This window comes from Psittacula echo (assembly GCF_963264785.1).
Source record: "Psittacula echo genome assembly, chromosome: 1".
Classification (NCBI taxonomy): domain Eukaryota; kingdom Metazoa; phylum Chordata; class Aves; order Psittaciformes; family Psittacidae; genus Psittacula; species Psittacula echo.
The window spans coordinates 78,730,796-78,757,363 of NC_137735.1; the positions used below are offsets into that span (position 1 = coordinate 78,730,796).

The 26,568-nt window shown below is 45.2% G+C and overlaps 1 protein-coding gene across 13 annotated transcripts; it reads left to right on the forward strand.

Moving 5' to 3' along the window:
- Positions 1 to 25,799, forward strand: PURG (purine rich element binding protein G). Of its 13 annotated transcripts, none has more exons than XR_013957340.1 (4): positions 1 to 123; positions 1,332 to 2,147; positions 10,096 to 10,286; positions 10,680 to 23,954. XR_013957340.1 is itself a non-coding variant. In XM_080622617.1 (3 exons), exons 2-3 carry the CDS (start codon positions 1,345 to 1,347, stop codon positions 25,691 to 25,693), a joined length of 897 nt encoding a protein of 298 aa, XP_080478743.1. In that variant the 5' UTR covers positions 1 to 123; positions 1,332 to 1,344; the 3' UTR covers positions 25,694 to 25,799. The 13 variants fall into 13 exon arrangements, 10 of the variants coding, with proteins under 10 accessions (XP_080478743.1, XP_080478736.1, XP_080478741.1 ...); XR_013957341.1 differs by lacking the exon at positions 10,680 to 23,954 and adding an exon at positions 2,508 to 4,784 and having other exon boundaries at positions 1,332 to 2,166; positions 10,096 to 10,166; XR_013957342.1 differs by lacking the exons at positions 10,096 to 10,286; positions 10,680 to 23,954 and adding an exon at positions 2,508 to 2,641 and having other exon boundaries at positions 1,332 to 2,396.
- The last annotated feature ends 769 nt before the right edge of the window (positions 25,800 to 26,568 follow it).

Here is a 26,568-nt window from a genome sequence, read left to right on the forward strand (position 1 = left end):
CGGACGGCGGGGGTGCGCCAACCCGTGGCTCTGCGCGGCGGGGCTGCCGGCTGCGGGTGGCGGCGGCGGCGGCGGCGGCTGCTGCTGCTGCTGAAGGGCAACGGCGGCGATGGGCGCTGTGGGGTGAGTGACCGGGTGTGGGGCAATGCCGGGGCACGTGTGGTGCAGGCGGGCGGGCAGCGATGGGGCAGGAGATGCTGTGCTGAGGGGCACTGGGGGGCAGTACTGGGGCACTGGGGGCATGGGGGGGCCTGTACTGGGAGCACTTGGAGAGATATTGGGGCAGTGGGGGCAGCGAGACCGTGCTGGGGGGCACTTGGGAGGGGCAGAAGGTAAAGTTCTGGGGGCAGTGGGGCAGGTTATGCAGTGATGTGGAGCACTGGGGAGCAATGCTGGGGGCAGTGGGGGACCAGCACTGGGCATCACTAGGTGGCAGGAGGTGAAGCTCTGGGGACACTGGGGCAGGAGATGCAGTGACGTGGAGCATCTGGGGAGCAGTGATGGGGCAGTGAGAGGGCAGAAGGGCAGTACTGGGGGGCAGAGGAGTAATACGGGGGGGGAGGAGGTGAAGATCTGGGGGCACTGGGGCAGGAGATGCAGTGATGGGTGGCACTGGGGAGCAGTGATGGGGTGGGGGGGGGGAGGACGGCAGTACTGGGGCCACTGGGAGGCAGGGGGTACTACTGGGGGGGCAGGAGGTAAAACACCGGGGGCACCAGGGCAGGTTATGCAGTGATGGGGGCACTGGGGCGCAGTGCTGGGGCTGTGGAGGGGGGAGGAGGCCAGTACTGGGGGGAGGACGTGAAGGTCTAGGGGCACTAGAAGGGCAATATTAGCGCTCTAGGAGTACCGGGGGGGTAGTACTGGAACAGTGCTGGGGAGGACCCCAGTGGCCTCCCCCGGTGCCATGGGGAGGAGCAGCAGAGGAGTGTGATGGAAGGGAAACACAGCAGCATGGTGGGGGTACCCTGCAGTGGGGAGTAGGAGCCCCGAGGGGATGAGTGTCACAACCTCCCCAGCGGGGACACTCCAACCCACCCCACTGGGGCTCCCACTCTCCACTGCAGGGCAGGGAGGGCTGCTGGACTGTGGGGACAGAGGGTGAGGGCACTAGGGCTGCTGAAAGGAAGGCTCCCTTGGCTAGGAGCCGGAGGTGGGGAGGGGAAGAGCACCCGGGATCCTTTTGCTGCGATGCTGCGTGCTGTGGCAGCGGAAAGGGATGCAGGCGGCTTTGTAGGGAGAGCAGCACTGAACAGAGACACTGCTGAGAAGCCGAGCAGGCCCCTGGTGCTGATGTTGTCATCTGTGTCTCTGTTCTGTATTATTTCCAGCTGATTGGTAAAGATGGAAAGAGGGAGAGGAGGAGGAGGAAGGAACCTGGGAGGCTCTGGCCTGCACAGGAGCATTTATTCCCAGTCCCAGCAGCAGTACCATTACCCGGCCTCCTCCCAGGGGAGCTGCATGGAGATCCAGGAGCTGGCCTCCAAGAGGGTGGACATCCAGAAGAAGCGCTTTTATCTGGATGTGAAACAGAGCTCCCGAGGCCGCTTCCTGAAGATCGCCGAGGTCTGGATAGGAAGAGGCAGGCAGGACAATATCAGGAAAAGCAAGCTGACCCTCTCCTTGTCCGTGGCTGCTGAGCTGAAGGACTGCCTGGGGGACTTCATCGAGCACTATGCCCACCTGGGCCTGAAAAGCGGTCACCGGCACGAGCACAGCAATGGCAAGGAGCAGCATCCCCGGAGGCGGCAGCAGCACCCGCCACCTTCACCTCCGGTGTCCATTTGCTCCGAAGAGCACCCTCACAGCGTCCTCAAAACGGAGTACATCGAGAGGGACAACAGGAAGTATTACCTGGACCTGAAGGAGAACCAGCGAGGGCGCTTCTTGCGGATTAGACAAACCATGAGTAGAGGACCTGGCATGATGGGTTATTTTGGTCACAGCTTGGGACAGGAACAGACGATTGTCCTGCCAGCGCAAGGGATGATTGAGTTCAGGGATGCTTTGGTCCAGCTGATAGAAGAATATGGCGAGGGGGACATAGAGGATCGCCGGGGGGTAGGTGATGAGCCTCCAGAGCTCCCTGAAGGCACCTCCTTCCGAGTGGACAACAAGCGCTTCTACTTCGACGTGGGATCCAACAGGTACGGCATTTTCCTGAAGGTAAGTGAGGTGAGGCCGCCCTACCGTAACACCATCACAGTTCCCTACAAAGCGTGGACACGGTTTGGGGAAAATTTTATCAAGTACGAAGAAGAGATGAGGAGAATTTACAACAGCCATAAAGAAAAAAGGATGGACGCCAGAGGGGACAGTGGTGAAGAGCAGGAGGGTCTCGAATAGAGTGCATTGGACTGGCTGTCTGGCAAAATAAACAAAACAAGCAGAAATTGGTAAGAGGGACTGACCTAGAGTAATTCCAAGTTGCCCCTTTTGGTTTGTTGGGTTTTCTTATAAAGTCCTTTTCTGGTAGTTCTTGCTAACTCCAGTCTGTAATATTACAGGAGTCTGTTAAATTACACCCAAATCATCTCCGTGTGTCTAATGAAAGTACCGACCTCCCGAGTCCGTCTGAGTCAGCTGCTTTGAGTGTTGAAGACTATGGAAGTACACGTATCAGCACAAAACAAAATCTGGCACTCTGACCTTTAAGTAGTCTAGATAAGGCTTGTATTGCACTCCCAATGTGATACAAAAGCAAACCAAACCCCAAACCTTATGCTGCAATGTATCAGTTTCTATGATGTTTTTTTCCAGGACTGAATTCTGCTTGTATTTGGTCCATAGGCTGAGCAGCGCATCCATAGGGTTTATGATAAAAATCAACTTCGTGTGAATTCCTGGTATGGGTATGAGGGGAGAGAGAGGTTTTTAAATTGGCAGCTGCTGCTTATTGAGTTTGAACTGATAGCCTGCATGGGTAAAACCTTGATAACTGGTCAGACCTTTATCACGTGCTGGTAAAGATTTGTTATTCATTCTGTAGTTTTGTGGTGAACAAATAACCTGAATATCCCGGGATAGCAAAGCTCCACTTGAGCACTAAGCCTTCTGAATTAATGGCAGTGAATAATAACCCATGTACATGTTCTGCCCATGTGAGGCTGGTGATTTCTTGGTTTTCATTTTCAATGCGTTTGTCCAAAATGTGAAAAGGTATTTTCATAGTAGCTGTGTTACCGGTTCCAGCAGGCAGCTGGGGATGGAGCGGGGGTTTGGAGGAGGAGGGACCACCGTGACTGAGGCTTTCTCCCAGATATGAGATTAATGCAGTTGTAATGTTACCTGGTTTTCTCCTCCTGCAGCAAGAAAGACCTTGGGGCTGGGTTAGTGCACCATTGGGCTTGTATAAAAAGGCATCTCTCTCACATTTACTGGTGGCGCTTTGGAAGTGGTGGTTTACGCCCAGTTGGATTTTTTGTCATGTTAATTTTACAGGTGGTGGTGGTGTTAGGACATGATATCCGTGCCCTGCCATCACCCCCTTCCCACCCGCTTAGAGCTTATGGAGCAATTCAGTTCCCAGTAGCCCACCATCAGTGGTTTCAGTGTCATCCCGCTGAAGTCTCTGGAGGGAAGATGTGTACAATTCCTTGTTTAGAAGATTGATGAAAGGTTTTGAAAACTCCTTATCGTTGCTTAAAACGTGAATACTCAACATAAGGGGCCTTTGGGTGACCAGCTCCTTCCTCTCTGAAACCAGCTGAAGTCTGATGGAGCTCCGGGTACTTCCAATAACATGTTGCCCACCTTTAAGATTCTTTTTAAGGAGGCATTAACGTGTCTTATCAGATATTTATCATAATTTGAATTGTTTTTTAACAGAATGGCCTAGTGTTCATGTGGACCAGATGTTTTCCCATGCAACCATGACATGGCTTTATTTATTTTTATTTAATCTCTTGAGAAATGTATTTATCTCCAACCAGACTGTTGATCACTTTTAGTTTGGACCCACCTGCACACTGCATGGCCACACTCAATCCAAATGCTATTACCTGCTAACATTATTAACCGTAACGAGAAAAGTTGGGGATGCAGAGTTGGGAACCAAGAGGATAATCTGGACTTTAGTTTGGAAACTAAAACTAGTTGATCTGTTTTAACTTTAAAAAAAAAAAAAAAAAAAAAAGAAAAAAAAAAAGAAAAAAAATCAAAGCTTGCACCAAAGTCACCAAAGAACCTTTAGGAAAGTGTTACAGTTGTGACAAGAAGTAAGTAATTTAATTTCACTGTTTTAGGTGATTCCCCCTTTAGGTAAAACCACACATAGCAGATAAAGCAAGCAAGCTTTTGGCTTCATGTCAAGAATTCTCATCCACTTCAGGTTCTTTTTCAACTCTGGGAAAGATGTTCTCGCCCCACTGCTTCAACTGATATCGGAGCATGACGAATCAGCTGGGAGTTGTAGGGGGTGCTGGTTCATCATTGCTCTTAGGGCTTTGGTCCCAATGGTTTTAACAGGTCAATTGCAAATGAAATCAACATTAAAATAACTCTACATCCCATTATTGGTGTGAAACCAGAATTTAGTGAATGAGTCCTTGTTGCGCACATTAGCGAATCGCTAACTGCTGCTGCCTGTCACAGTGCCTGGAGTTAAAAATTAACTTATATTCCAACAAACTGGAGCTATGAATGTACAAACCTTTTATGTCCTCCTTTCCCCTCCTACCTGGCATTCTTCCCCTACGAGGTTGACATCTCCCCATCCCAGCCTACTTTTCCCTCAAGGGATCATAGAAGCTCCGACGTTGGAATTATAGTGACTGTGTTGTGTCGTAAGTGATCATGCCTTCCCTGTGTTCCTTTAGCATCAGTGAGAAAAATACTTGGGATATATTGGGCAAAGTGATTGGAAAGGGATATTTTCTTCACCATTTTAAAAGAAAAAAGATGTGACATGGCTTTGCTTATCTGCCCATTCTTTTTAAAACCCATTTATCTTCTGTTAATAGATCGGTCTTCCAATAGCATTAGTTAGATATCACCCAGGAATTTGGTGTCTGCTGGCTACTGGGTCAGGCTCGGTTTTGGCAAGCAGGTATCCCATAGGATCCACTAATAAATTGACTCTCCTGGCATGGGATGCACCTTAGTATCCAAAACTGGATCAGGATCTTCATGTCTGTAGCCAATTCCCCATGAGTAAACCACTAGCCATGGGTGTCCACCACAATGGAAAGCACCAATGTTTGCAGATGGAGGGTAATACAGGCTCACTGGAAATGTGGCAATGCAAGACTTTAATGGTGAGATTCATGAATGGGTCCCTTGTCTTCAGCATGTCTTCAGCTTAGAAGAGCAGTGGTCATGTGGGCTGCTAATGCACAGGGATGCCCATGAATCGGCTCAGGAATGCCGAATCCCTAATGCGTTTTAAATGTTATTCCTGATGCCCTGAAACTGCCATGTCCCTTAAACTTGAGAAAACACAAAGCTTATTTGCACTAGAAAGAACGTCCAAAAACAATCCTTAGGAGGACAGGGTGAAGAGCACCAGTCTGAACCTCTGGTTTTTTTTCTCATGAAAGAATTTCCTGTTCAAGCCCTCACCTCTGTTTTGAAAGTGTATGGTCCCAGCAGAAAGTCTGTCAGTTCAATAATGAAATTGTAAAGCACTTTATATCGTGTAAATAACTGTAGGAGCATGTTTCTGCTCCTGCTCTGGTAAGGGGATGCTTCAGTAATGTAATCTAAGGCTGGAAGAAGCTGTCTCCTGCATGCATGTGTCTGTTAGAGACCTATTGTACTTGCTTGGTCCAGCTCCACTCATATGTTAGAGGAGGACAGGCACTATATTGGGAGTGGGTTGACTTAGTGTTTGCAGAGCTGCTGAGCATCCTCAGCTCCTCGCCCTTTCTGCAAATCAAGCTGCCGATGTTGCTGCTGAGGCTTAAAACCAAGATTTTCCACCTATAATCTTGACAAAGCCGAGTCCAGCAGCTCCCTTGGGCTTGGCTTTTCCCACTGCTGGCACAGAAGATGGGGCAGTCCCTGAAAGCTTATACTGGGTGGAAGTGGCTGCCTGGCATGCAGTTGTGTTGAGTTTTGCCCATCGAGCTGGCTTTCTAGATCAAGTAGAGGCAGGGGTGTGCTAGTGAAGGGTTGGGAAGTATTTTTGCACTGGTGCGGTGAGGGTGACCCACTGGGTGCTTCAAAGGATATGGCAGAACCCACCATGGTAGGTTCATTATGTCAAGTCTGGATGATGGACTCTACCCAGCAAGAAGCTGCAGCAGCTATTGGTAATCTACTTGTTGTCGTTAAGTGTTTCTTATCTGTATCCGATATATACAAATTCATGTCCACATATAGACATTAATATATTTATGTGAGTATGTTGTAGCCTGTAGTTGCTTGTAGCAAAATAATCTTATTTATCTGAAGTACACAGTCTAAAGAGAGGGCAGTTTTCTCCTACTACTGGTCTGGATAAACACATTATTTCACAAAGAGCTGGTTGCACATTGTTTCATAGAATCACAGATTGGTTTGGGTTGAAAGGGACCTTAAAGCTCATCCAGTTCCAACCCCCTGCCATAAGCAGGGACACCTTCCACTAGACCAGGTTGCTCAAAGCCCTGTGTTTGCATGGACCTTGTAAGTTTTATGTGCCTTGTAAGCACTCTCATACCTTAGGTTTTTGGCAAGGCTGCAAGGGAAAAAGTAGCCAAAAGAAGGCAAAACTCTTCCTTGAAGGCATCATTGAGGTGGGGTGGGAGTTGTAAGGAAGAAGCAGCTGCAGGTACTGCCGGTCACATTGTGTTTCAATGCCATTTTACATCCCCTAGCTCTGCGAATCTGCACTACCACATTCATAAAATCCCAGGTAGAAGCATTAAAAACCTGTCCTTTATTAAAAAAAAAAAAAAAAATGCAAGCAATTACCAAAATCCATGTCAGCACACCTTTTTCTGCTAAAAGTGTTATTGTCTAATGACTTTATAAATTTTTTCCCCTATGGCCTGTTGCAGTGACCTAAGCTCACAGTGAAAGGAGTTAGGAAGCCTGCTCTTCACTTGACTTGCAGCCCTTTTGTCTGAGCATAGTAATTTTTATAGCAGAAAGAGGTTTATTATTATGTATTTTTATTGGGCAGATTTTTGCACCAGGTGGAAAATTAATTAAGAAGTTATTTTAGTTCTATGGCATTCCTACTTTTGCTGTACATACAGTATATATATACAATTCATCAGATAATTATTAAAGAGAAGTCTACCTTCCATTTAATTTTCTATCCTGCTTCCTCCAAAATTAAAACACCCTTTATTTTGTAATTACTTAACGTGTTGTGATGTCTAAAATTCACCTTTCCCCTCCTACCTCTCTATTCTCTTCAGGTAAAGGCTGTATTCAAAACAGTTTATCCAAGTAAGAGCGGAAATAAAGGCTACACTGGAAGCTATGGAAGTAGCTTATGACATGACCAGTAGCCAAGCAAGGCTGTCACCCCACAGCCTTTGCCAAAACAAATCATCCCTCCAGTGTTGATTGCTCCAGCATTGGGAAGCAAACCTTGCCCGGTGTATCCAAGATTTCCTGGGAGAGTGTGGTATGCCCCCATAGATGCCCAGCAGGGTGGGACCATAGACCTTGACCCCTTGTTGGGGCATGCTGGTGATGGGTTGAGGTGGCAGCAGGTTTAGGCCATTGTACCTGGTACAGTGGTACTGTATTAGTAATATGGTACTGTGTGCACGAGGTGTTTCCAAGCTGTAGGGCATGCTCTCCATTGGGCTCTCTGTTCTCCAAGATCTGGAGAAGCTTTTGTGGGCTGACACCGATTTTTCTTCCTAATATCTTCTCGCACGTGTGTTCACTTCTCCGCCTGTACTTCCCCAAAGGCAACACTATATTAAAGTGTTGAAGTAAAATAAAATACGAGGAACTCCTGATTACGTGGATTAAGAATTGGTTTTCCAGAAATGTCAAAGCATAAACTGAGGTTTTAGAAGCTGGGAGTCATTTTGGCATTTCTGTGGTGAATGTAATTAGATCGTTCCTTCTATACGCTGAGGCATCATGTGAAAAGTGAACCCTCAGCCTCTGGGCTCTGTTATGCACGTTAACATATACAAAGGTGTATGCTGGATGTACTTTCTGGCCTTACGATGCTTATTGGATGTGTTTTGTGCTTGTACTGTATCCAGAGGTACTGGTCTAGCCTCAAGGTGCCTGGCTGCCACCCCAATAAAACCATCATTAACAATTTGCTAATCCATCTTCCTAATTGATAGGCTACCTCGAAACGCTTGAGTTGGCAAATTGAAATTGCTAGCTTTGTAGAGAGTAGCCACCGTAAATAAAAGAAGGACATATTCCATCTTTTGTGCATTTCCCATCATCTGACGTACTGGTATTCAACTGGGCAGGAGCTCCTGGTTAGAGATGGATCAGCTGGTCAGTTGGGTTTCTTAACCATGGTGGAGGAAATCCATCCTGCAGGCAGAAGAAGTTTGCACTTACCTGTTTTTTCATCTTGATCATTCACCATGCAGAGATTAATTGGAAGAAAAGATGGCCCTTCATGTGGGTTGCTGGAAGACAGCTAAGGCTTTTGCCCAGCCCCACTAAGCACAATACTGCTCTAACATCTGTGATTTTATATGTGACACACAAATTAACAGAGAGAGAAGGGAGAGGGGAATATTAAATATATATATATATGCCTATACCTATTAAAATAGTTTTTTTTCCTGTTTCCAATAGATCCTTCCTCTTGAGATGTTAAAATGGTAGCTGCATCTTTTCTGTTTTCCGTATCAGAGATGTTCAACATGCAATACGAGCACTCACAAGCAATATCAACTTACTATACTACTAACGTTAAATCTTTACACTACAAATTGCATGCAGTAGAATATGCATCTCAAAACAGCAGAGGGTTATGTGGGATTAAAGACACAGGTTAACCTCAGAGCTCTTACAAGTATTCCCATCTGGTCATTGCTCTGAGCGTGTGTTGTTGGCACGACGTGAAGGGAGAGGGGGAGTAAGAGCAGAGATAAGCACTTCCCACCAAGGCACAGGAACAAAAAGGCAGGAGGGGGTGGAAGGAAGCAAGGGCAAGATTCGTGTTCCAGGGAATCGCAGAGCATGACGATTGTTTTATTGGAAGGAATAGGTGGCACCATCAGCACTGGAGTCCCGCAGAACTGGAGAAGAAGGTAGATCCTGGGAGGGGAGCATACAAGTGTTGGTGGCCTGTAATATTTGCTCCTGACATCCCAATTTATGGCTGCTTGTGTGCTTTTCACTGAAGCCTTACATTCACTGCTCTGCCTGCCTCCTGCTCCAGGAACTAGCTGGGCTGTCATATGGAGGGTTATGTTATCAATAGGGCAACTGCTCTTTTCCATTGCAGAAGTAAGGTGTTGCTGAAGGCTGGAGGGGAAAGAAAGCAGCTTTCAAGAAGCACACTCTGAGCCTGTCCTTGCAAAGGGGTTTGTGTTGTTTTTAACAGGACTTTGCAGATGACCACCACTTGTATTGCCTGTGCACCAGCCTTGGTTCCCTGAGGCCTGATGTACAAAAGTGGTTGGTGTTACCAGCTGTTGAAACCTGTGCTTTGCACAGTGAAGTGCTGTAATAATAGTGAGGACTCTAGAAAAGCTATTGGAATCTCAGGCTAGGCCTCTTGATAATGGAGACAGGATCGCTTTGGGTTTATTCTGCCTGTGCCTATGTTCCTCACCAATAAAACAGGATGAATGATACCTCCCTACCTCAAAGGGAGTGATAAAGATGAGTGCATTTGTCATTGGAGCTTTTGTGATGCTCTGATAGCAATCAATATTGATGATCTCTGAAAGCAAAACAAGAAGAAATTCATTGATACATATGCAGTGTGTAGGTATTGGAAGGTATATGTAGGTAAGGCTTGGATTGCATACAGAACAATGAATGAAAAAGAAACCTATATGCTAGAGGAGGAGGGAAAGTTATAAGATTGCATAATTAAGCTCTCTATGCATATGTCCAAAGCAGCTGGAATTCAGGTTACTCAGATAATCCTTAGTTCTGGCACTTCCTGCCCTTCGCTTGTTCAATTTTCCAACTTTTTCTTTTTTCTCCACTGTTTATATGAAGATACATTAGTGGCCTATTCATAATGCCAAGTTGTAGATTTGGGGTTTCAACCCTGAATGGAGTCTCACAAGCCTTTCAAGAACTCCTGCACCTCCAACTTCCTTTCCAAGAAGGAGGAAGGATCAAAGAAGTCTAAAAGCAAGGAGGAAGGATCAAAGAAGTCTAAAAGCAAGGAGGACACTGTGTAAGAGGTATTACAGTAGAACTGGCAGGGACCTCTGGAGAACATCATTTGTGGTTCCACATTCAGAGGTGGGACTAGCTAAACCCGATCCTTTCCTCACACTGGTTTTCAGCCAGTTTCCTCCGTAGTCTGCAGAAACTGACTCTAAACCTGAATTTGCAAGTATGAAGGTGCCTCTAATGGTACTTTCCAGGGTCTACACAGCAAAAAGCATCTTTATTTTACTCAAGTTGAATAGCCTGTGAAAAATTTGCCTTTTTAAATCTCTAGTCATGGATATTCCCAGCCTCTGTCCCCAAGCTGTTTCAGTGGTTCACCCTGCTCACCCTCAGATATTTTTCCTGCTGTCCACCTCTGTGTCCCTTGCTTCTATTTAATTCCAACGCTTTTTGTCTTACAGGCCATGCTCTCAAGAGGAGATATGGAAACAGTTTGTTCCCTTCCTTGCTGCAGCTCTTTTACATAATTAAAGACTGTTGTCAGGTCTCTCCTGCCTCCTTTTCTACGCAAATACAAAGCCTTCCACCAAGAGTAGTTTTTAGCCCTCGTCATGTTCTTGTTGCTTCCTGATGAGTCTGTCTTTTTCTTGAATCCAGAATTACAGAATCCAGAATCAGGGGAGGTATTTTTACAGCTTCAAGCGGAAGGATTGCAAATGAATCAAGGTTTTCTACACCCAGTAGGATGGTTTTTTGCAACAGCTTACTTGCTGCCTCCAGACCGGTCTGTAACTCTGCGTCGTCCAAGGTCCTCTTTGGTAAAGCCACTACCAACTCAGACATTTCTCATTGTTCTCACCTTTCTTTAATAGTTTTAGAAAATCTGGGCTATTAAAATGCCAGAGCACACATTTTCTACAAACCTTTGCAATAGAAGCCTGTTAGAAACTCTGCTGTACATGGTGGTGCAGCAGAGCACTATCTATCATTCGTGTCTCTGCTTATCTCTGAATTAGACATAGGAAAAATAGCCCATCAACAGGCATTCTCCAAAATATTAAATACCCTCCCAAATATTAAATATGATGACACTTTCCCAGTCTTCACAATAGAAGCAGTAACTCTCGCACTATGAAGATACCTGCTTAAAATGCAAATGTAAAGAATGCATCTAGTGACAGTATAAGCTCTCAAATGTGCCAACTGGTTTGGAAATACCTGCTTTCCCTTGTGTTCCCAAATCTCCAAGGATTGTTACAGAAAAGTGTAGTTTCATCATGCAATAATGCGAATAGTCACCAGAATATTTACATGAACTTTGCTAGCTTTAGCTAAGATTTTTTTCTGAACTGGCCCTCCTCTCTGCTCATTCTGCCTCTCCCATTTCCTCTCCTACCATCGTCATTCATGTCCATGCTCCATCTTTCCCTCCTTCAACATTTGCGGGCTTTCTGATTTCCTGCAGTATTAGTTCAGTATGTCTGTTACTCATCTCTTACACGTTAGTATCTCAAAGCAAAACCAGCCAGCACTTGTATTTCAGTTCTTCCCAATCTTTCTAGCAGTAAAACACTCCATAGTGGAAGAGCTCATTCTGCTCTTGAACAGAGTCAGAGCATCAGGTCATTACCAGGACCTGGAAAAAAATAATCCCCAAGTGAGCAAGAGACTCAGCATTGGCTGAGTTGAGTCCCAGGTAGCTCTGTCTTCCACAGGGATGTCCTTCTTCCCTCCAGAGATGTTTTAAGCCCCTCTATTGATTTCCCAGGTGGGGAGCTGCACGTTATTTCACTCAGAGAGCCTTTTAGCTGCCTTGTCTTAACATGGTTGTGTCGCCATCTTCCTGGCTGTGCTGCAATCAGAGCCCACCCAGCTATGCTGGATAATTACCTGAAGAACCCTGGGTTTGGGGTTTTTTCCCAATTCCCAGCAGCTTTGGCTGCACTGAAAGTTAATTGGAATTTCCTTAGTAACACTTTTATTGTGAGGAGATCTGGCACTTTTGTGTAAGAAAACTACAGAGGAGTTCCTCCTGTTCCATGTAGGTTCTCACACTGCTCTATAAACACTTAACATATATCCGAGCGCCTTCCAGATGTGCATTTAAGCCTATGACTAACTTCTGCCAAGCAGCCCTTGCTCTTTCTTCCCTCCACTTCCTAGGGGAAAGGCTGAATGTGCCAGTGCAGTCCTGATATTTTTAACATAAATTAATTATCCCTGCTGTTCTGTGATAACAGGGGTGAGCTGAAGCATGTTGTGTGTTGGCTTTTGCATCACTTCCCTCCATAGTGGGTGTTGAACAGGAGCTGGTTTGTCTCTGGAAATTCCCCTTTGACTGTTGCTGCTTTGCAAATTGTCATTTTTGCTTTGAGCTTGGTGTGGAGAAGTTTCTTGTGCTGCTGAGTGGTTGGGAACTGCCTAATGCAAAAAGACCATCTCTTCCTCCGGGAAGCTCAAAGGGGGAATCCAAGGATAGAGACAGTACAGAGATAAAGGAATCTAAGTACAGAGGCAGAAGAGAGGTGATGAAGCAGTACTCTGGATGAAGTGAAACTCAGTGTGCAGTCAACAGATGTATTTCTGTTTGGTATACACTGAGCTGCCTCCAAGGACAGTCTCTGCTGAGACACCAATAAACCCTGAAAGGAGTTTGAAAACTGTAGCATTGTGCCAGTGCTGCTTTTAAAAGAGTTCTTCCCAGCTAGGCATCACAGCAGAGATGAGCAGAGGCCATTAACAGCTAAGAACAGAGGGCAAGGCTTTGATACAGTGCTTTGCAGTGGTATTTATCCTACATCCTGTAACTCAGTTAATACACACAGAACCTTTTCCTCTCTCTTCACCCTTGGTGGCAGGCTCAGGATTATACTAGTTTGCCTGTGCCCAGTAATTAGTCTGCCAGTCCAGGAAGGATTTGGGGGCAGACTGCTGTGTTTCTTTTGAGTTCTGATGCTTTTGCAAATTCACAATCGTAAATACCAGGGGGAAGAACTGAACCCAAGGGCCAGCCCTGAAGCTTTGACTAAACCATATCTGTTTCTCTAGCTGCTAAAAGCAATTTAGCAAGGGGATTTTGTCAGCTGGGGTTAATTTAACATATCTGTCTCCCATTCCACCCCTAATTATATAAAATTATTTTACTTAAGTCCTCTAAAGCTGTAGTGTCTTCTGTTGTTGTGATCAGTTTTCTTTCTCCCTGAGGTAGAAAAGGTTTTGTTAGGCCATTCCTGAAGGTTGTGTACACATTACTGTAGCTAGTGGTGAAGTTTTTTAATTTAAGCATTTTTAATAATCCCCTCCATCCTGGTAAAATTAGAGAAAGTTTTTTTGCTCAAACACTTAACAGCTGAGAATAGGCACTGTGTTTTACGAAGTGAACCAAACCTCATGCCTCTTACCTCGGCACACATCCTTTAAACTGGCATTTTATTTCTTGCGCCACCTGGTTGCAAAACATCAAGGCCACTAAAACAACATGGGTAGCAACCCCTGTAGATGTTTATATGGCTTAGTGTATAGGGACATTTTCCTCTTGCTTTGTTCGCAGGGCCCAGTCCTGGTTGTGCTGTTCCTCTTCTGTTGACAGCTGTTTGACCACTAAGAGTTATTTATCAGTCTGGTTCACGTCAAGAGCTCTAAATCTGTTTTTCCCTCAGAAATTCACTGCTTCTTTTTAAGCCTTTGCTTATGAACCTATCTGGAATTGTTATCAAAGCCCAAATGGGCCCCAGTTCCCTTTGTCCCCTTGCATTTTGCAGCCAATGTAGGACAAAAAGATACATAGCTGGTTATATTTTTCCCAAATGGTCATTTTCTGTGTGTCTCTGTGGTGTGTGCTTTGGCCTTAACCATTCCAGGGACCACAAAGGCATCCTGTCCTGGAGCTCTCACCTGCTTCTGCAGCCATTGCATGGACAGTGGGGCTTTGGGAGATACTAACTCTATGCTGAAGCAGATTCTTGTGGGGGTTGGGGTGATGCTGCAGCAAAGGAGTAGTTATTTAACCTCACAGCCATTCATTCCCTTTGTGATCATTCTCATGTCAAGTAGGGTTGCATGAACCAGTAACCTGGGGCAGATTTGATCATATGCTTGTCGTAGGCTAGCTGCTTCCTCCAAGCAGCTAGCACGCAGCATCTCACTTGTAGACAACATACAACAGATTCCACATGGATGAGTTTTACTGCATCTGCTACAAGTATTGCTTTGAGCTTTGATTCTTGCTTCTCACCACAACTTGATGCTGTGCCTGGATCCTTTGTGATGTGGAACCTTAATTTCATTTCTTTCTTTTCTACTTCAGCAGAATTAAGATGCAGTCTGGAATTACGCATTTCCAGCTAAATGTTGCCAGGATTTCATCCTCCCCAGGACATTTAAATTGGTTGCAGAATAGTTAGAGTTCCTTTTTCCTGTTTCCACATCAGTTTGGAAATCGACCCAAAGGTTTGATGTGGGTTAGTAAATTAGGGTATGTGGGATGAGCATACCCATAGCAAATTGCGTGTGAAGATGTTGAGATAAGAGCTGTGCCTCTGCCAGGTCTCCTTTCTGTTACAGTCCTGTGTTGGCTCTGGATAATGCAAGGAGACACCAGGACCAGGCACCATCAAAGCGGAACATTTTCATGGATGCTGCCAGCTTTTAACTGTGGATTGTCTTCATGAAGGCATATTAGAGAGACTTTTCTTTTAAAAACAGCTTAAAATTGTCAGTTTATTTGGCAGTGTACTGATATGTGTTCAACCCCAAGAAACACCCCAATCCAGAGCACAAGGCAGACGTGCTGCCTGCTTTCTCCTCCCTGCAGCAGCAAACTCGCTTTTCTCACCCCTTTTCTGCTCTTGGGAGACATCCTCTAAAGTAGGGGTAACCTCCCTAAATTTGCTTATCCCCTTTTAGACAACACACAAGTTTCAGCAGGAGCCCATGGTTCCTGAAAGCTGCTTGCCATTTCCAAGGTGATCCAAGAACGGGAAGGAACTGCAACTCAAACCTGGCAAAGATGTGGTCACTTTTGCTGGCTAACCTGTAAAGGAGAAGATGTCATCCCCAAAGTGTATCTGCGAGCCCCCCAAAAGAGGAGCAGAAAGGTACAGAAGCAAGCTCTTGAGACATGAGCCAAGAGATAAAAAGAGTGAAGACTGAGCCACGGCTTGGACTTTGTGGGCTGTTTTGGAGAGCACAGCAGCTCTCTGGGGTGGATGATCTATCATCCCCATTGTTTCTCTCCAAACCTTCCCCTGACATGGAAATGCAGCCTTTTCAGTCCCTCTATCACAGGAGGAGAAATGACCAGCTGGAAGATCCTCTTAACTTCCTCACCTTCTCAGGATCTGCACAAAGTGAAGTTCACCCTCCTCCTTCATACTGCAGCCGTCAAGCTGTGGCAGTAAGCCCTAAAGGTGCTCTGTCTGGTTGTTCAAAAACCCTACACTGACTTCTCCCTCTAGGCGAGACTGAAGATACTGTGCAAAAGAGAACATGCAAGAGGCTTAAACATGGGAATTTTTCACTTGCCTCAGGCTAAACACTAGCCTCATCCTCTAGGCTTTAAGTCTTCCAAGAGCTTCCCACCTTTCCAGCCAAGCACTTTGTTTCCTAGAAGAAGAAAAATCAGTAGTTTTGTGCTAGCAACAGCTGGATTCCTCTTTTACTAGTGAAGACATTTTCTCCCTTCCCTTTGAATGTTGTATGAATGCAGAAATAATGTGAAATAAGAGTTGTAATGCTGAAAGGAGTGATCGGTACAGAGAGTTCCTGTGGATAGGGTTTGATACAATTTGAAGCTGCCTGTAGAAGATTGGCTGGAAGGTAAACTGATTTGTGCTAAAAAAGCTAGTGCTGTTAAATTATGTTAGTGATTCTTTACTAGACAGCCCAAAATAGCTTTTTCTTGACCTCTGACCTCTAAGAAAGATAACTGTATTTCTAATCTTACATTGCAAGTGCAGTTTGTGCTGGAAGAAACTGACATTCTTTAGAAACCCTCTCAGGTTGGCACTTACTGTCAAAAACATTGCATGGAAACTTATGGAAAGCAAACCAAAAGTCACACATATATTTCAACACCAGATGTTGTTGCTGAGCTAACCAATGACACTAAATTCAGGTTAAATACAAGTTCTAATCCATCTTTCTGCCTTCATGGCAGAGCACACATCCCAACACAAGAGGAATGTGGACCTGCTCGAGTGAGTCTAGAGGCCATGGAGATGCTGCGAGGGCTGGAGGACCTCTGCTCTGGAGACAGGCTGAGAGAGCTGGGCTTGTTCAGCCTGGAGAAGAGAAGGCTCCAGGGAGACCTTAGGGCAGCTTCCACTGCCTAAATTAGGGGCCAATAAGAAATCTGAAGAGGGGCTTTGTACAATGGCCTATAGAGACAGACAGGGCAGTGTTCAAGGCCAGGTTGGATGGGGCTTGGAGCAACATGCTCTAGTGGAAGGTGTCCCTGCCCGGGGCAGGGGTTAGAACTAGTTGAGCTTTAAGGTCCCTTCCAACCCAAACCAGTCTGTGATTCTGTGTCAACGCAGAATTTGCGATATAGGCCCATATGTGGTGGTAGATGCTGAGGTGGGTGTTGAGTTGGAGGGGTGCATTTTGAGGGCAGTACTTAGTCACCAGCTGTTGTCTAGGATGCTATAGCTTTTGGTACAGCAGGAAAAAAAATATTTCTGGTTGAATTTCAACTGTTTTCTGCCAAGCTACCCACACACACCATTACAACTGTACATTATTCTCTTTTCCTGTTACGCACTGCTCAACAGCTGCTGCATTTAATCCCAGAAGCTGTAGTTGGTAGCAAGCAAAGTGATCTCCATATAACCTCTATCTTACTGATAAGTGTGCATTATGAAGCTTAACCGATAGTAATAAAATGTTTTGCTTTCAACATGCAGTCCCTGTGGTCCAATGTTCCCATCTTCAGGCATCATCATTACAGCAGGGCAATGTATTGGAGTTATTCTACTCCCCCCAGGAACGTGCCTCATAATGCTGGACATGGGCATCATAGAATCATAGAATCACAGACTAGCTTAAGTTGGAAAGGACCTTAAAGCTCATCCAGTTCCAACCCCTGCTACAGGCAGGGACACCTTTCACTAGACCAGGTTGCTTCAAGCCCCATCCAACCTGGCCTTGAACACTGCCAGGGATGCAGCAGCCACAGCTTCTCTGGGCAACCTGTGCCAGGGCCTCACCACCCTGACAGGGAAGAGCTTTTTCCTTATATCTAACCTGAACTTCCCCTGTTTCAGTTTGAATCCATCACCCCTTGTCCTATCACTACAGTCACTGATGAAGAGTCCCTCCCTGGCATTCTTGTAGGCCCCCTTCAGATACTGGAAGGCTGCTCTGAGGTCTCCACACAGCCTTCTCTTCTCCAGGTTGAACAGCCCAAATTTGCTCAGCCTGTCTTCGAATGGGAGGCATTGATGTCTAGCAATGCATGTGGATACTCAGCAAAGAGAGATGGAAGACACTGAGCAGAGCCCTTTCTGCCATAGCGAGGTGGTGATGGTGGTGGCATCTCCAGGTAGGACCAGCAGTTGTGGTCGCAAAGTCCCTGTGAATAGATTGGCATGTACATGGATGTGTTCGCTCTTTGATGAAGACTGTATCTTGATCATCAAGGAGAAACTGCTGCAACTCGCAGAGGCACTTGGTCTTGGCCATTTCCCAATGGTGCAGGTTCCCATCTCCACAAGATACTCTGGCAGTGCAATCTTGTTTGAGAGCCTCCTCAGGGACTACAGCGGTCCCTGGGGGAACAGAAGCAGATTGCATACCTGCTCTCTGGGTTTTTTTCATCCCTTTCACAACTACTCTTCAGGTTCATGGTTTTACACATTGGTTGGGCGTTTTTTTTTCTTTCTTGCAGACAAAAAAGGGTGGGTTTATGTCATTTTTGTGCAGGGAGAGAAAAAGGTGCTTCTCATCTATATTTAAGTAAGCATACAGAACACAGAAAGTCTGCATTTGGAATTTCATTTTGGTTGACACATCATCAATGCTTCTATCAAAAGCATCTTTTCACCTATAAATAATTAAAAGGTCATATGATTTTTCTTCTCTAAACCAAAAGCATAAATTTCAAAGCAGGGATCTCCAAACATCATTTCTGTGGTACAGTGGGTTGCATTAGCCCCACAGCTTGTATTTGTGCAACAGGAGGCGGTTTCCCATACTTCAAGTTTATAATGTTTCATTCCAAAGTGTAATTTCCCAGGCAGAGCACCCCCAGAGCAGTAGCAGTACGTATCTGAATATACATCATTTTCAGGCAAGGACAACAGAGTCTTTTTCTGGAGATCGCCATTTTGTAAATAAGCTTCTTCTTGAGCAGCACAGCCAGAACTACAAAATATGGATGATTATTCCTTCCCGGCATCAGTCTTCCGCTGCAAGATCTGTTTTTTGTTGTGATAATTAGCACAGAATTAAAAATGACCCTACATCTTCCATTTATACTATGCCTCTGATACCGAGTGATCTGGGATCGCATTTTACGCAGCAATAGGCTATGCCTCAGAATCAATTTTTTCACCACTGAAAATCAGCATTTAATTGTGGCACACAGATATCTGCAGCAAAAACTCTGCCTGCAACAATAAAGCACTGCTTCTAATAAACTTTCAATTGAGTTGTTTTGTGGAGACTGGAAAAGTTGCCAGGAATATTTAGATGGAAATCTAGTGTGCCAGCTGAAGCGGGATTCTACAAATGCCTTTAAAATCCAGGTGAGGTCAGGGGCTAGCAGAACGCAGCCTTTTCTCCCAGGAAACCTGTAGTAGCAGCTTTTCTTCTTAAAAATTCAAAAGGGTTGTCAGTCCAGGAGGAGGCAAAATTGCAGAGGGTCTCAGACATGGAGATATAGTCAATGCTGTGTCCTTAAGACCAACTAAAGCAGCAAAAATACAATGATTTGATATGAAAACTTCCTTGTGAGAGCAGTGCAGGAAATTACTGTGTAATTTGACTTGCTGTCTTAGCATTAGATTTGTTATCCACTTCCAAATAATTTGCCCAATAACCCTTGCAATCAGAAGACGGAGAAAGAACATGTTATAAAAAGACCTGGAAAACAAGCAGTTTTGGTATTTGTTTTTCAGGCTGGTAAATTTTCCATACCATCCAATGTTTGGGTTTGGTCTCAATGTTGAGGTCAACAGTACTTAAACCAAAGGTTACTCTAGTGCCTACATATAGCAAATGGAGATGCATGCCAGTCTTGGAAGATCAGGCTTGAATCCAGTCCTGCAAGATGCTTCCTTGCCCAGCATAACGCTCAACGATTGCTTTTCATCCTGCAAGACTTCACCATCACTTACAATAAATCCGTGGTGTGCCAGCTGGAATGTTTCTCCCCCGTAGTGGTCACTTTCCTTCACTGATGGACGTGTTCCTTGCTGCATGGCAAGGTTGTGGGCTCTCCCCAGACGGTGCTGGCTTTGGCAACAAGTCTGCAGTTTTCTTACCTGGATTATAGACTGTGATGGTTGTGTTTCCCCACCATATGCCTGCAGAAATCGCAAGCTCTCCTCGCTGCAGGGCACTGCCAAATCTCCAGTATTTTTCCGGCTGTCATATTTTTTCCAGGCTCCTTTCTTTCCACTTGTGTGTCTGCAAAGGTGGATCTACATCCATAGCCCCTGGATGCATGCCCTTCCTTTTGGCCTTTGTGGCATTAGTAGAAATAAGTGACCTGGGTCTGCAACTTTTTTTTTTTTTGCCCCTATGGTATTAGTGTTACCTGCTTCTGAAAAACCACCTCCTGCTCTCCAATTAGGAAAATGTCTGCAGCTGTACCTGATACATGCTCAATATACCCAGCCAACTCCAGCAAGTCAGTTCTTCTGTTTTAGAAAGAACTTTCTCCATAAAAAAGATTTGTACCCAGCTCAGATGCACCAGATGTTGCCTTGGGAGAGTTGATGGCGATGCGTGCAGGGCCTGGGGAGCCACTTATGCTACTCAGTGACCTGGTTTTGGGATGCCTACTGAAACAGAGTGAGACTTGAAGGTCTGGTTTCCCCTTTTTCATTTCCCACTTTCGTTTTGGGAGTAATTTTTCCAGCATGAGTATAAAGGTAAGGTTGGGCTTGGAGCTCAACACGAGGGAACAAGAAAGCAGATAGCAGCTAGAATAGGCAATGGGCAGTCAGTGGAAAGCGTGTGTTTAAAGAGGGAAAGCGGAAGTGCCTGACATCCGAATCCTTTTCCAGCCTCTTTCCAGGAGTGTGCTGATCCACAGTCTTTCTCCAGAGTGTTTTCTTTCATGAAAATGAATATGGGACTTTAGTAATGTCAGTGTTTACTAGACCACCTTTGTTGTCTTGTTGCATTAATTGTCCTTTGACTGGTAGGATGGTGAAAATAAAACAGCCAGCTTTAATGCATAGTCAGAAAGCTAAAAAACAAGCGAACCACAAATAAATAGGTAAGTAGGCTAACTGTAAGATAGCGTGTAAAAGGAGGCAGTCTGTGGCATGACTCCTCTGTAACGTGCATGATAAGCATCAGCGAAGCTTGTTGCAGACACTGGTCAAGGTTGCTTTTGCTAGACTTTGAGTATCATAGTTGCAAAGATTCGTAAATGTTCCGAGAGACTCTTGGTTTTGGGGTGGTTTTTGGTGTTTTGGGTTTTTTTCCATAAGCTGTAACCACTTGCTTTCTGAATGGGTCTGTAGTGATGGCGTTAATGGAACTGTTCTTTATAGTAATCTGAAAGGTGTCAGTCATTTGCTCGTCCGTGTTCACAAGCTGAGCCGTAGCGTTATGCCTCTCTCCGCAATGGTGTGATTTGAAGCACTTTTGGTGTGGCATGTGCAGTTGCAGTGCTGTCTGGTTTTGATTTCACCCCTCACTATTCCCCACGTTCTACCTGTGTTTTGGACACTGAACCAAACCAACTTTGAAACTAGCACTTTAAGTACTAGTAGTCACTTTGTTTCTGACTCTATTGAGCACTGCACTTTTGTAAGTACTATTAGCACTTGAGTTTTGAACTGTTTCCCCCAGTCTTTTTAAGCCTCTTAGGTATGGTGTTATGGGGCCATCAGAAGATAATTTCAAGGTGTATGTGACCACTGTCTGGTGCCTGACTTCCATTACATACCCGTTAGCAATTTTATAAATTAAGGACTTAAGCCCATCCAAGCTCATTTTACACAACAGGACAAACATCTAAGTCACTGATGTCCAGGCAGACATGGTTGTTGTAAGCTTTGAGGTTGTACAGAGACCCAAGCGCGTGGCTTTTTGAAAGCACCAAAGATAACAGAAGTCTCAGAAGGGATCAGAATGGTGCAAGATCATCTGATTTACACTTGGAATTGAGTGGACCACAGGATGCAAAGCAGACATGGAGTGAGAAGCATAGGGCAGATGCTTTTGTTTTCAAAGACGCAGGTCTGCATTAGCAGGGTGTGTCCACAGTACAGTGAAGTTAAAAACAGTCCGAGACACTGGTATCGATAAAGACTGCGCTCAAGCCCTTGCAATAAAAGCCATCAATGTGCCTGTACTGAAAGTGTTGTTGAGATCAGTTGTGGGCTTGAACTACAAAAGGTATTTTAAAGTAAAAATTCTTACAGGTGATATAGAAGATGGAGCATAATAACCGTGGAGGTTGCTGTTGAACTTGAAAAGTGGTTTTCAGAGTTGATCAGGTCTCGTTTTAGGAGGCAATTCAGATGTGCATCGCTGTTCTTGTTAAATTCCTCCAGTATTTCAGTACGGACGGTCAGGACCAGAGCTCCCTTGCCAGCAAGAAATCAGTAGGGTAGAGTTTGTAGTAAACATATTCACAAATCTGTAGGATTTGAAATGGGGCAATGATCCCTGGGATGCAGAATAATCTAGGTTTTGATGTCCCAAACCAGCCACTCTCAATCAACTGGTGGTTTTTTGCTTCTTTAAAAGCCCTTGTGGGTTTTCTGTAGCAGCAAATAAATCATGGTGGTTGTGAGAGTGCTACGTTCCCTTCTTGCTGGGGTACCTGCACTTGGGACTCATTGGCAATGAGTTGAATAGTCGATCCAAGGCCTTCTCTGGCAATACTCCTTGGTGGAGTATTGGTGACCCTTGATGGATAAACCCTGCTGTTATAGCATGGTCAATTTGAATGGAGAGAAGTGAATTAGGTCTTCTCCTTCACTGCTAGCAAGTGGACATGATGGAAATAACCTTCAGCAACAACATCAAAATATAGTAATTGTATTGGGTTTCCTTGTTGCAGCAGATGTGTTTTTCCTGATCAACTCCAGCTTTAGTGTCTGCTTTTTGTTGGGTTCAACTCAAGTTTCCTTCTTCAATAGACCTTCATGATGCTGGGTGCTCAGTGGGGATTGAAGGTGGTTAAAACATATAAACCTTGAGCAGCCCAGAATATTATGCTCTTATATCCTCTATTGTTAGATTTAAAAATGGAAATAGGGAAATGTGAATAGAAACCAGATTGATTTATTTCCCCTCTCCACTCCCCCTCCAAATTAACCCTGCAAGTCTAGGTTTAAAGGAATAGCACCTATCATTGTTGCTGTTACATCTGAGCCCCCCAAAACAATAGTGGCCGAGGGGACAAAAACCTCAAAGAACCTCAGTGACTCAGAGCCTACATCCTGCTCACTGTCATGAGGATATAGGTGAACTCTTTGGAAAATTCACCCCCTAGTCAGCTCACTGGTCTCCTCAAGTACTTGGAAATGAAGCATTTGCAGGGGGATGTGGAACAGGTCTCTTTTTTTATTTTTCCCCTCTGGTGTTTTTTTGCCCTTTGGAGTTGGCATCTCATCCTTCAGGAAGGTAAAAGTAAGCGTTTTCTCCTGCACAGCACACATGAAGCTGGAATGCAAAGCCCAGCACAGCACCTCTCACTTTGGAGGGACCTCTTAGGTGGAAAAAGAGCTCTTTAAGGATTTTTAGTTGCTTGCGGTTTCAGATAGTTCATGGGAAGCGCATGGTAACAGCACGCAGGCGATGTTTTACCAACCTTTCCTTTTCCTCCAAGAGAGACTTTTTAAGTTGCTTTGATAGTTTAGATTTCCTTTCCTCGACAGGCTTTTGGACCCATGCAAATGCCCTTGAAATGAGTCAAGTTTATCAAAGCAAATTGTGCATTGCAGGAAGCAGTCTCAAAACATGCACACACCCATGCACCAATCTCCATGTACATGTGTGTGTGTACACACAGAGACAGATATATTATTTCCCCAACTATTCCTTTGGGGGGGAGGGGGTGTTGGTTTGGTTTTGGGGTTCATTTCCCCTTCCCTCCTCTCCCCCCCAAATTCTCCCTAGGATATTAACCAAAAGGTGTTTTAAAATCATGGCATGAAAACTCCTAAATGTAAATCTGAGTACCTTGTGATGCTGATAAAGAGGTTTTTTCTGAAACTTTCTGTGATGCTTAATATTTTTCTTAGGAAGTTTTGTTTAATGTTTGATCATTGTTCTGGAGGATGTTGGTCCTACTGGCATTGAACTAATGGAAATAAAATGCATGTGTTACAAGTGTAGAAACAGTGAAGAATTGTGAACTTACTGTACGATACTGATTCTGTTTTCAAACAATCTGTTTTGCTGTTCAATAGTTGACATATGGAAATGCCAATGTACTGTAATTTAGCACTTTTCCAGTGGACCCTGTTCTCACTACACCTGAGGGAAGAAGTGGGTTTGGCTTGTGGCTGTCTGAACTCAAATCTCTGCACACTTTCTGCATGTTCCGGCATCCGAATTGTCTGGGGGGTAGGGACAGGGGGGTGGGGGTGAGGAAAGTGATGTTTTCTCATAGGTTTGATGGCTGGTGTGAGGCAGTGGGTCTCCACTTCCCTGGCCAAACCAGGAGGATTTGGGTGAAGACCTTCAGGTGGATGGACCAGCAGCATTCCGGTCCACCAGCATGTCCCACCAGGGAGCCAGACTGGGAACGGGCTGTCTGACATGGGGTGGGACAGACATGTGGCTAAAAAGCAACAAAGCAATCAGTAAACCCTGAAATTAGAAGGCAGAAGGGTTAAACTCCCAGCAACCTTCCTCCGGCCCACAGCCTCCTTTCCTAGTGTTAACAGGGTGCAAAGTGTTACTTGTCATGTACTGTACTGAAAGGGTTAATTGATCCGTGACTGTATTGTACTGTATGAAAACTCATGAATTGCCTTGTATTGTTTCTAATGGACTGTACCATGTCACCCCCTCCACCGTCCATTCCCAACCTGTGTCCAGATTTTCCAAATGACGCATGTTATCAGTTAGATCCTCCAAACTCTCTGGTGCTATAACTCTTTCGTATCCGATGGTGCTTCTGTGGATGCTAACTGACGACATGCCGATTCAGAGCTTGAAGTTCACAATGTCTTTCTTGTCTGTTTGTATCCAGTCGACACACACACTCACGAAAAAAACAAACACACAGAAAATTAATGATAAACTTGAATTTGTTTCAAAGCATCATTGACAATCTAATGTTTTCTATGTCTACTTTTATTTGGGATGGCTTTTCTAGAAAGCAGCACACCAGCACCTTTACACTGGGAGGGGATTTCATCCTGTTCATGCCATGGTAGCTCCTCTAGCATCTGAGGTGAGCTGCTCCCTCGCTGGCTTTTCAGGCTCAGCCACAGGAGGTCAATCCATGAGGAGCCAGTGAGGAAGAGGAGGTTCAGGTGCCTTCAAAGATGTTTGAGCCTAAAAAGCAGCCAGCGTCCCCATGACCACCACCCCATCTGTACATACGTGGTAGGTGTGCATTGAGGGTCTCAGAGGGAATGAACCTGCCCCTTGCTTTGTGGCAAGAATATGCTTTTTGTGAGAATGGAGGCAGAAAATTGGCAGCAGAAAATTGGAGGAAGAAAATTGGGGGCAGGATATTGGAATCAAGGGGAGCCAGAGCTCTCAAAGACACCTCCATCTCCTCCTGGCATTGCTCATCTCTGATGGTGGAGCCTGAGGTTTGGCAGGTGACACACACCTTGGATGTCGTGAACAGACCCATCCTCTCCCAGCCCCTGCTTCCCCTGATGTGAGCTGCTTTTTGGACAAAATAAAACCTGACTATATTTTATATCTATTTGAAAATGAAGTCTGATGTTTACCCCCATTATCAACTGAATTTGCATATTGTTGTTTGCCACAATATTTGTTCTGTCTTAAAATAAATTTGCTTACTTGTGTAGTCTTAACTGTCTGCTCTGGTTCTTACAATCAGATTTGTCGCCACTCCAAGGTGCCAGCTCTCCTTTGGGCGCTTCCCATGATACTACGAAGGAAATCTGCCTGCCTGGGAGGGGAAATCATTTCAGCTGAGACTCAGACTATAAATGTTCCTCTCTCGGTTATCTTGCATTCATCTCCCCAGGGCTTTTCAATTTGATGCTCTGTTTTTTCCCTCCAGGCTTTCATCATCAGATCCTTCTATCCGGTAAGTGCGCAACAGAGGAGCGGCTGTGCTTCAGCCCGCTTCATTTAGGAGATTAAATTGTTGCTAACGCATTTCTTGAGGGTAAGTCATTCCCAATTGCAACATTTTGCATTTGAAAATGAAGGGATTTATGGCTGTGAGCTTGGATGAAAGCTGTGGGCATCGGCATCTGTAACACCGTTCGGTTTTAGGGCACATTGCATTAAAGGGAGGTTGGCATCAGTTGCTGGAGATGTGGCGGTGGAAGGCAGTGCCCTCAAAAGGCTAGAAAATCCATTTGCACATGCGCTTCACGGGCTGTAATCAAATCAGCCAGCCACTTCAATAAGAGGAATAAGCAAATGTTCCAGATCTGCATGCATTTGCAAAGGAAACGTGTTACAAGACTCTCAGGTTTTGAGGTTTTCCCCCCAAAATGCTGCAGGCTGCTGCAGGAGGGCATTTTATATTCCTTTATCTGTATATTCCCCCATATCTCTATCTATGCACAATACGTCCCTGTATGTATGTTATGGCCATGGAGTACATTGTCAATTATTTATCTCCCTTTCCAGGCACCTCCCTGCTCCCTGTGCCTCTTTCCTCCCCAACCTCTCTCCAGCTCTTTTTTTCACAGTTTATCAAGGTTTTGTAGATGTTTTCTCACAGTAGGATGGTGATGGACATCCGCATGGGAAGGAGGGAAGAGAGACAAATCCCATGGGTAGAAGCTGGGACAAGAAGCCTGACTTTGTGGAGGGTGTGCTAAGGTACATCTGCCTCCCACCCCCAGCAAAAATGCAACCTCAGTCTGCAACCCAAAATGCTCCTTTGTCACCTTTTAGCCTCAAGCTGGGGGGTGGTGGGCTCTGCTCAGGTGACAAGCAGTGACTCTAGTCTGAGGATGTGTCCTCAGCTGATAACAGAGGAAAGGACTTTACGGC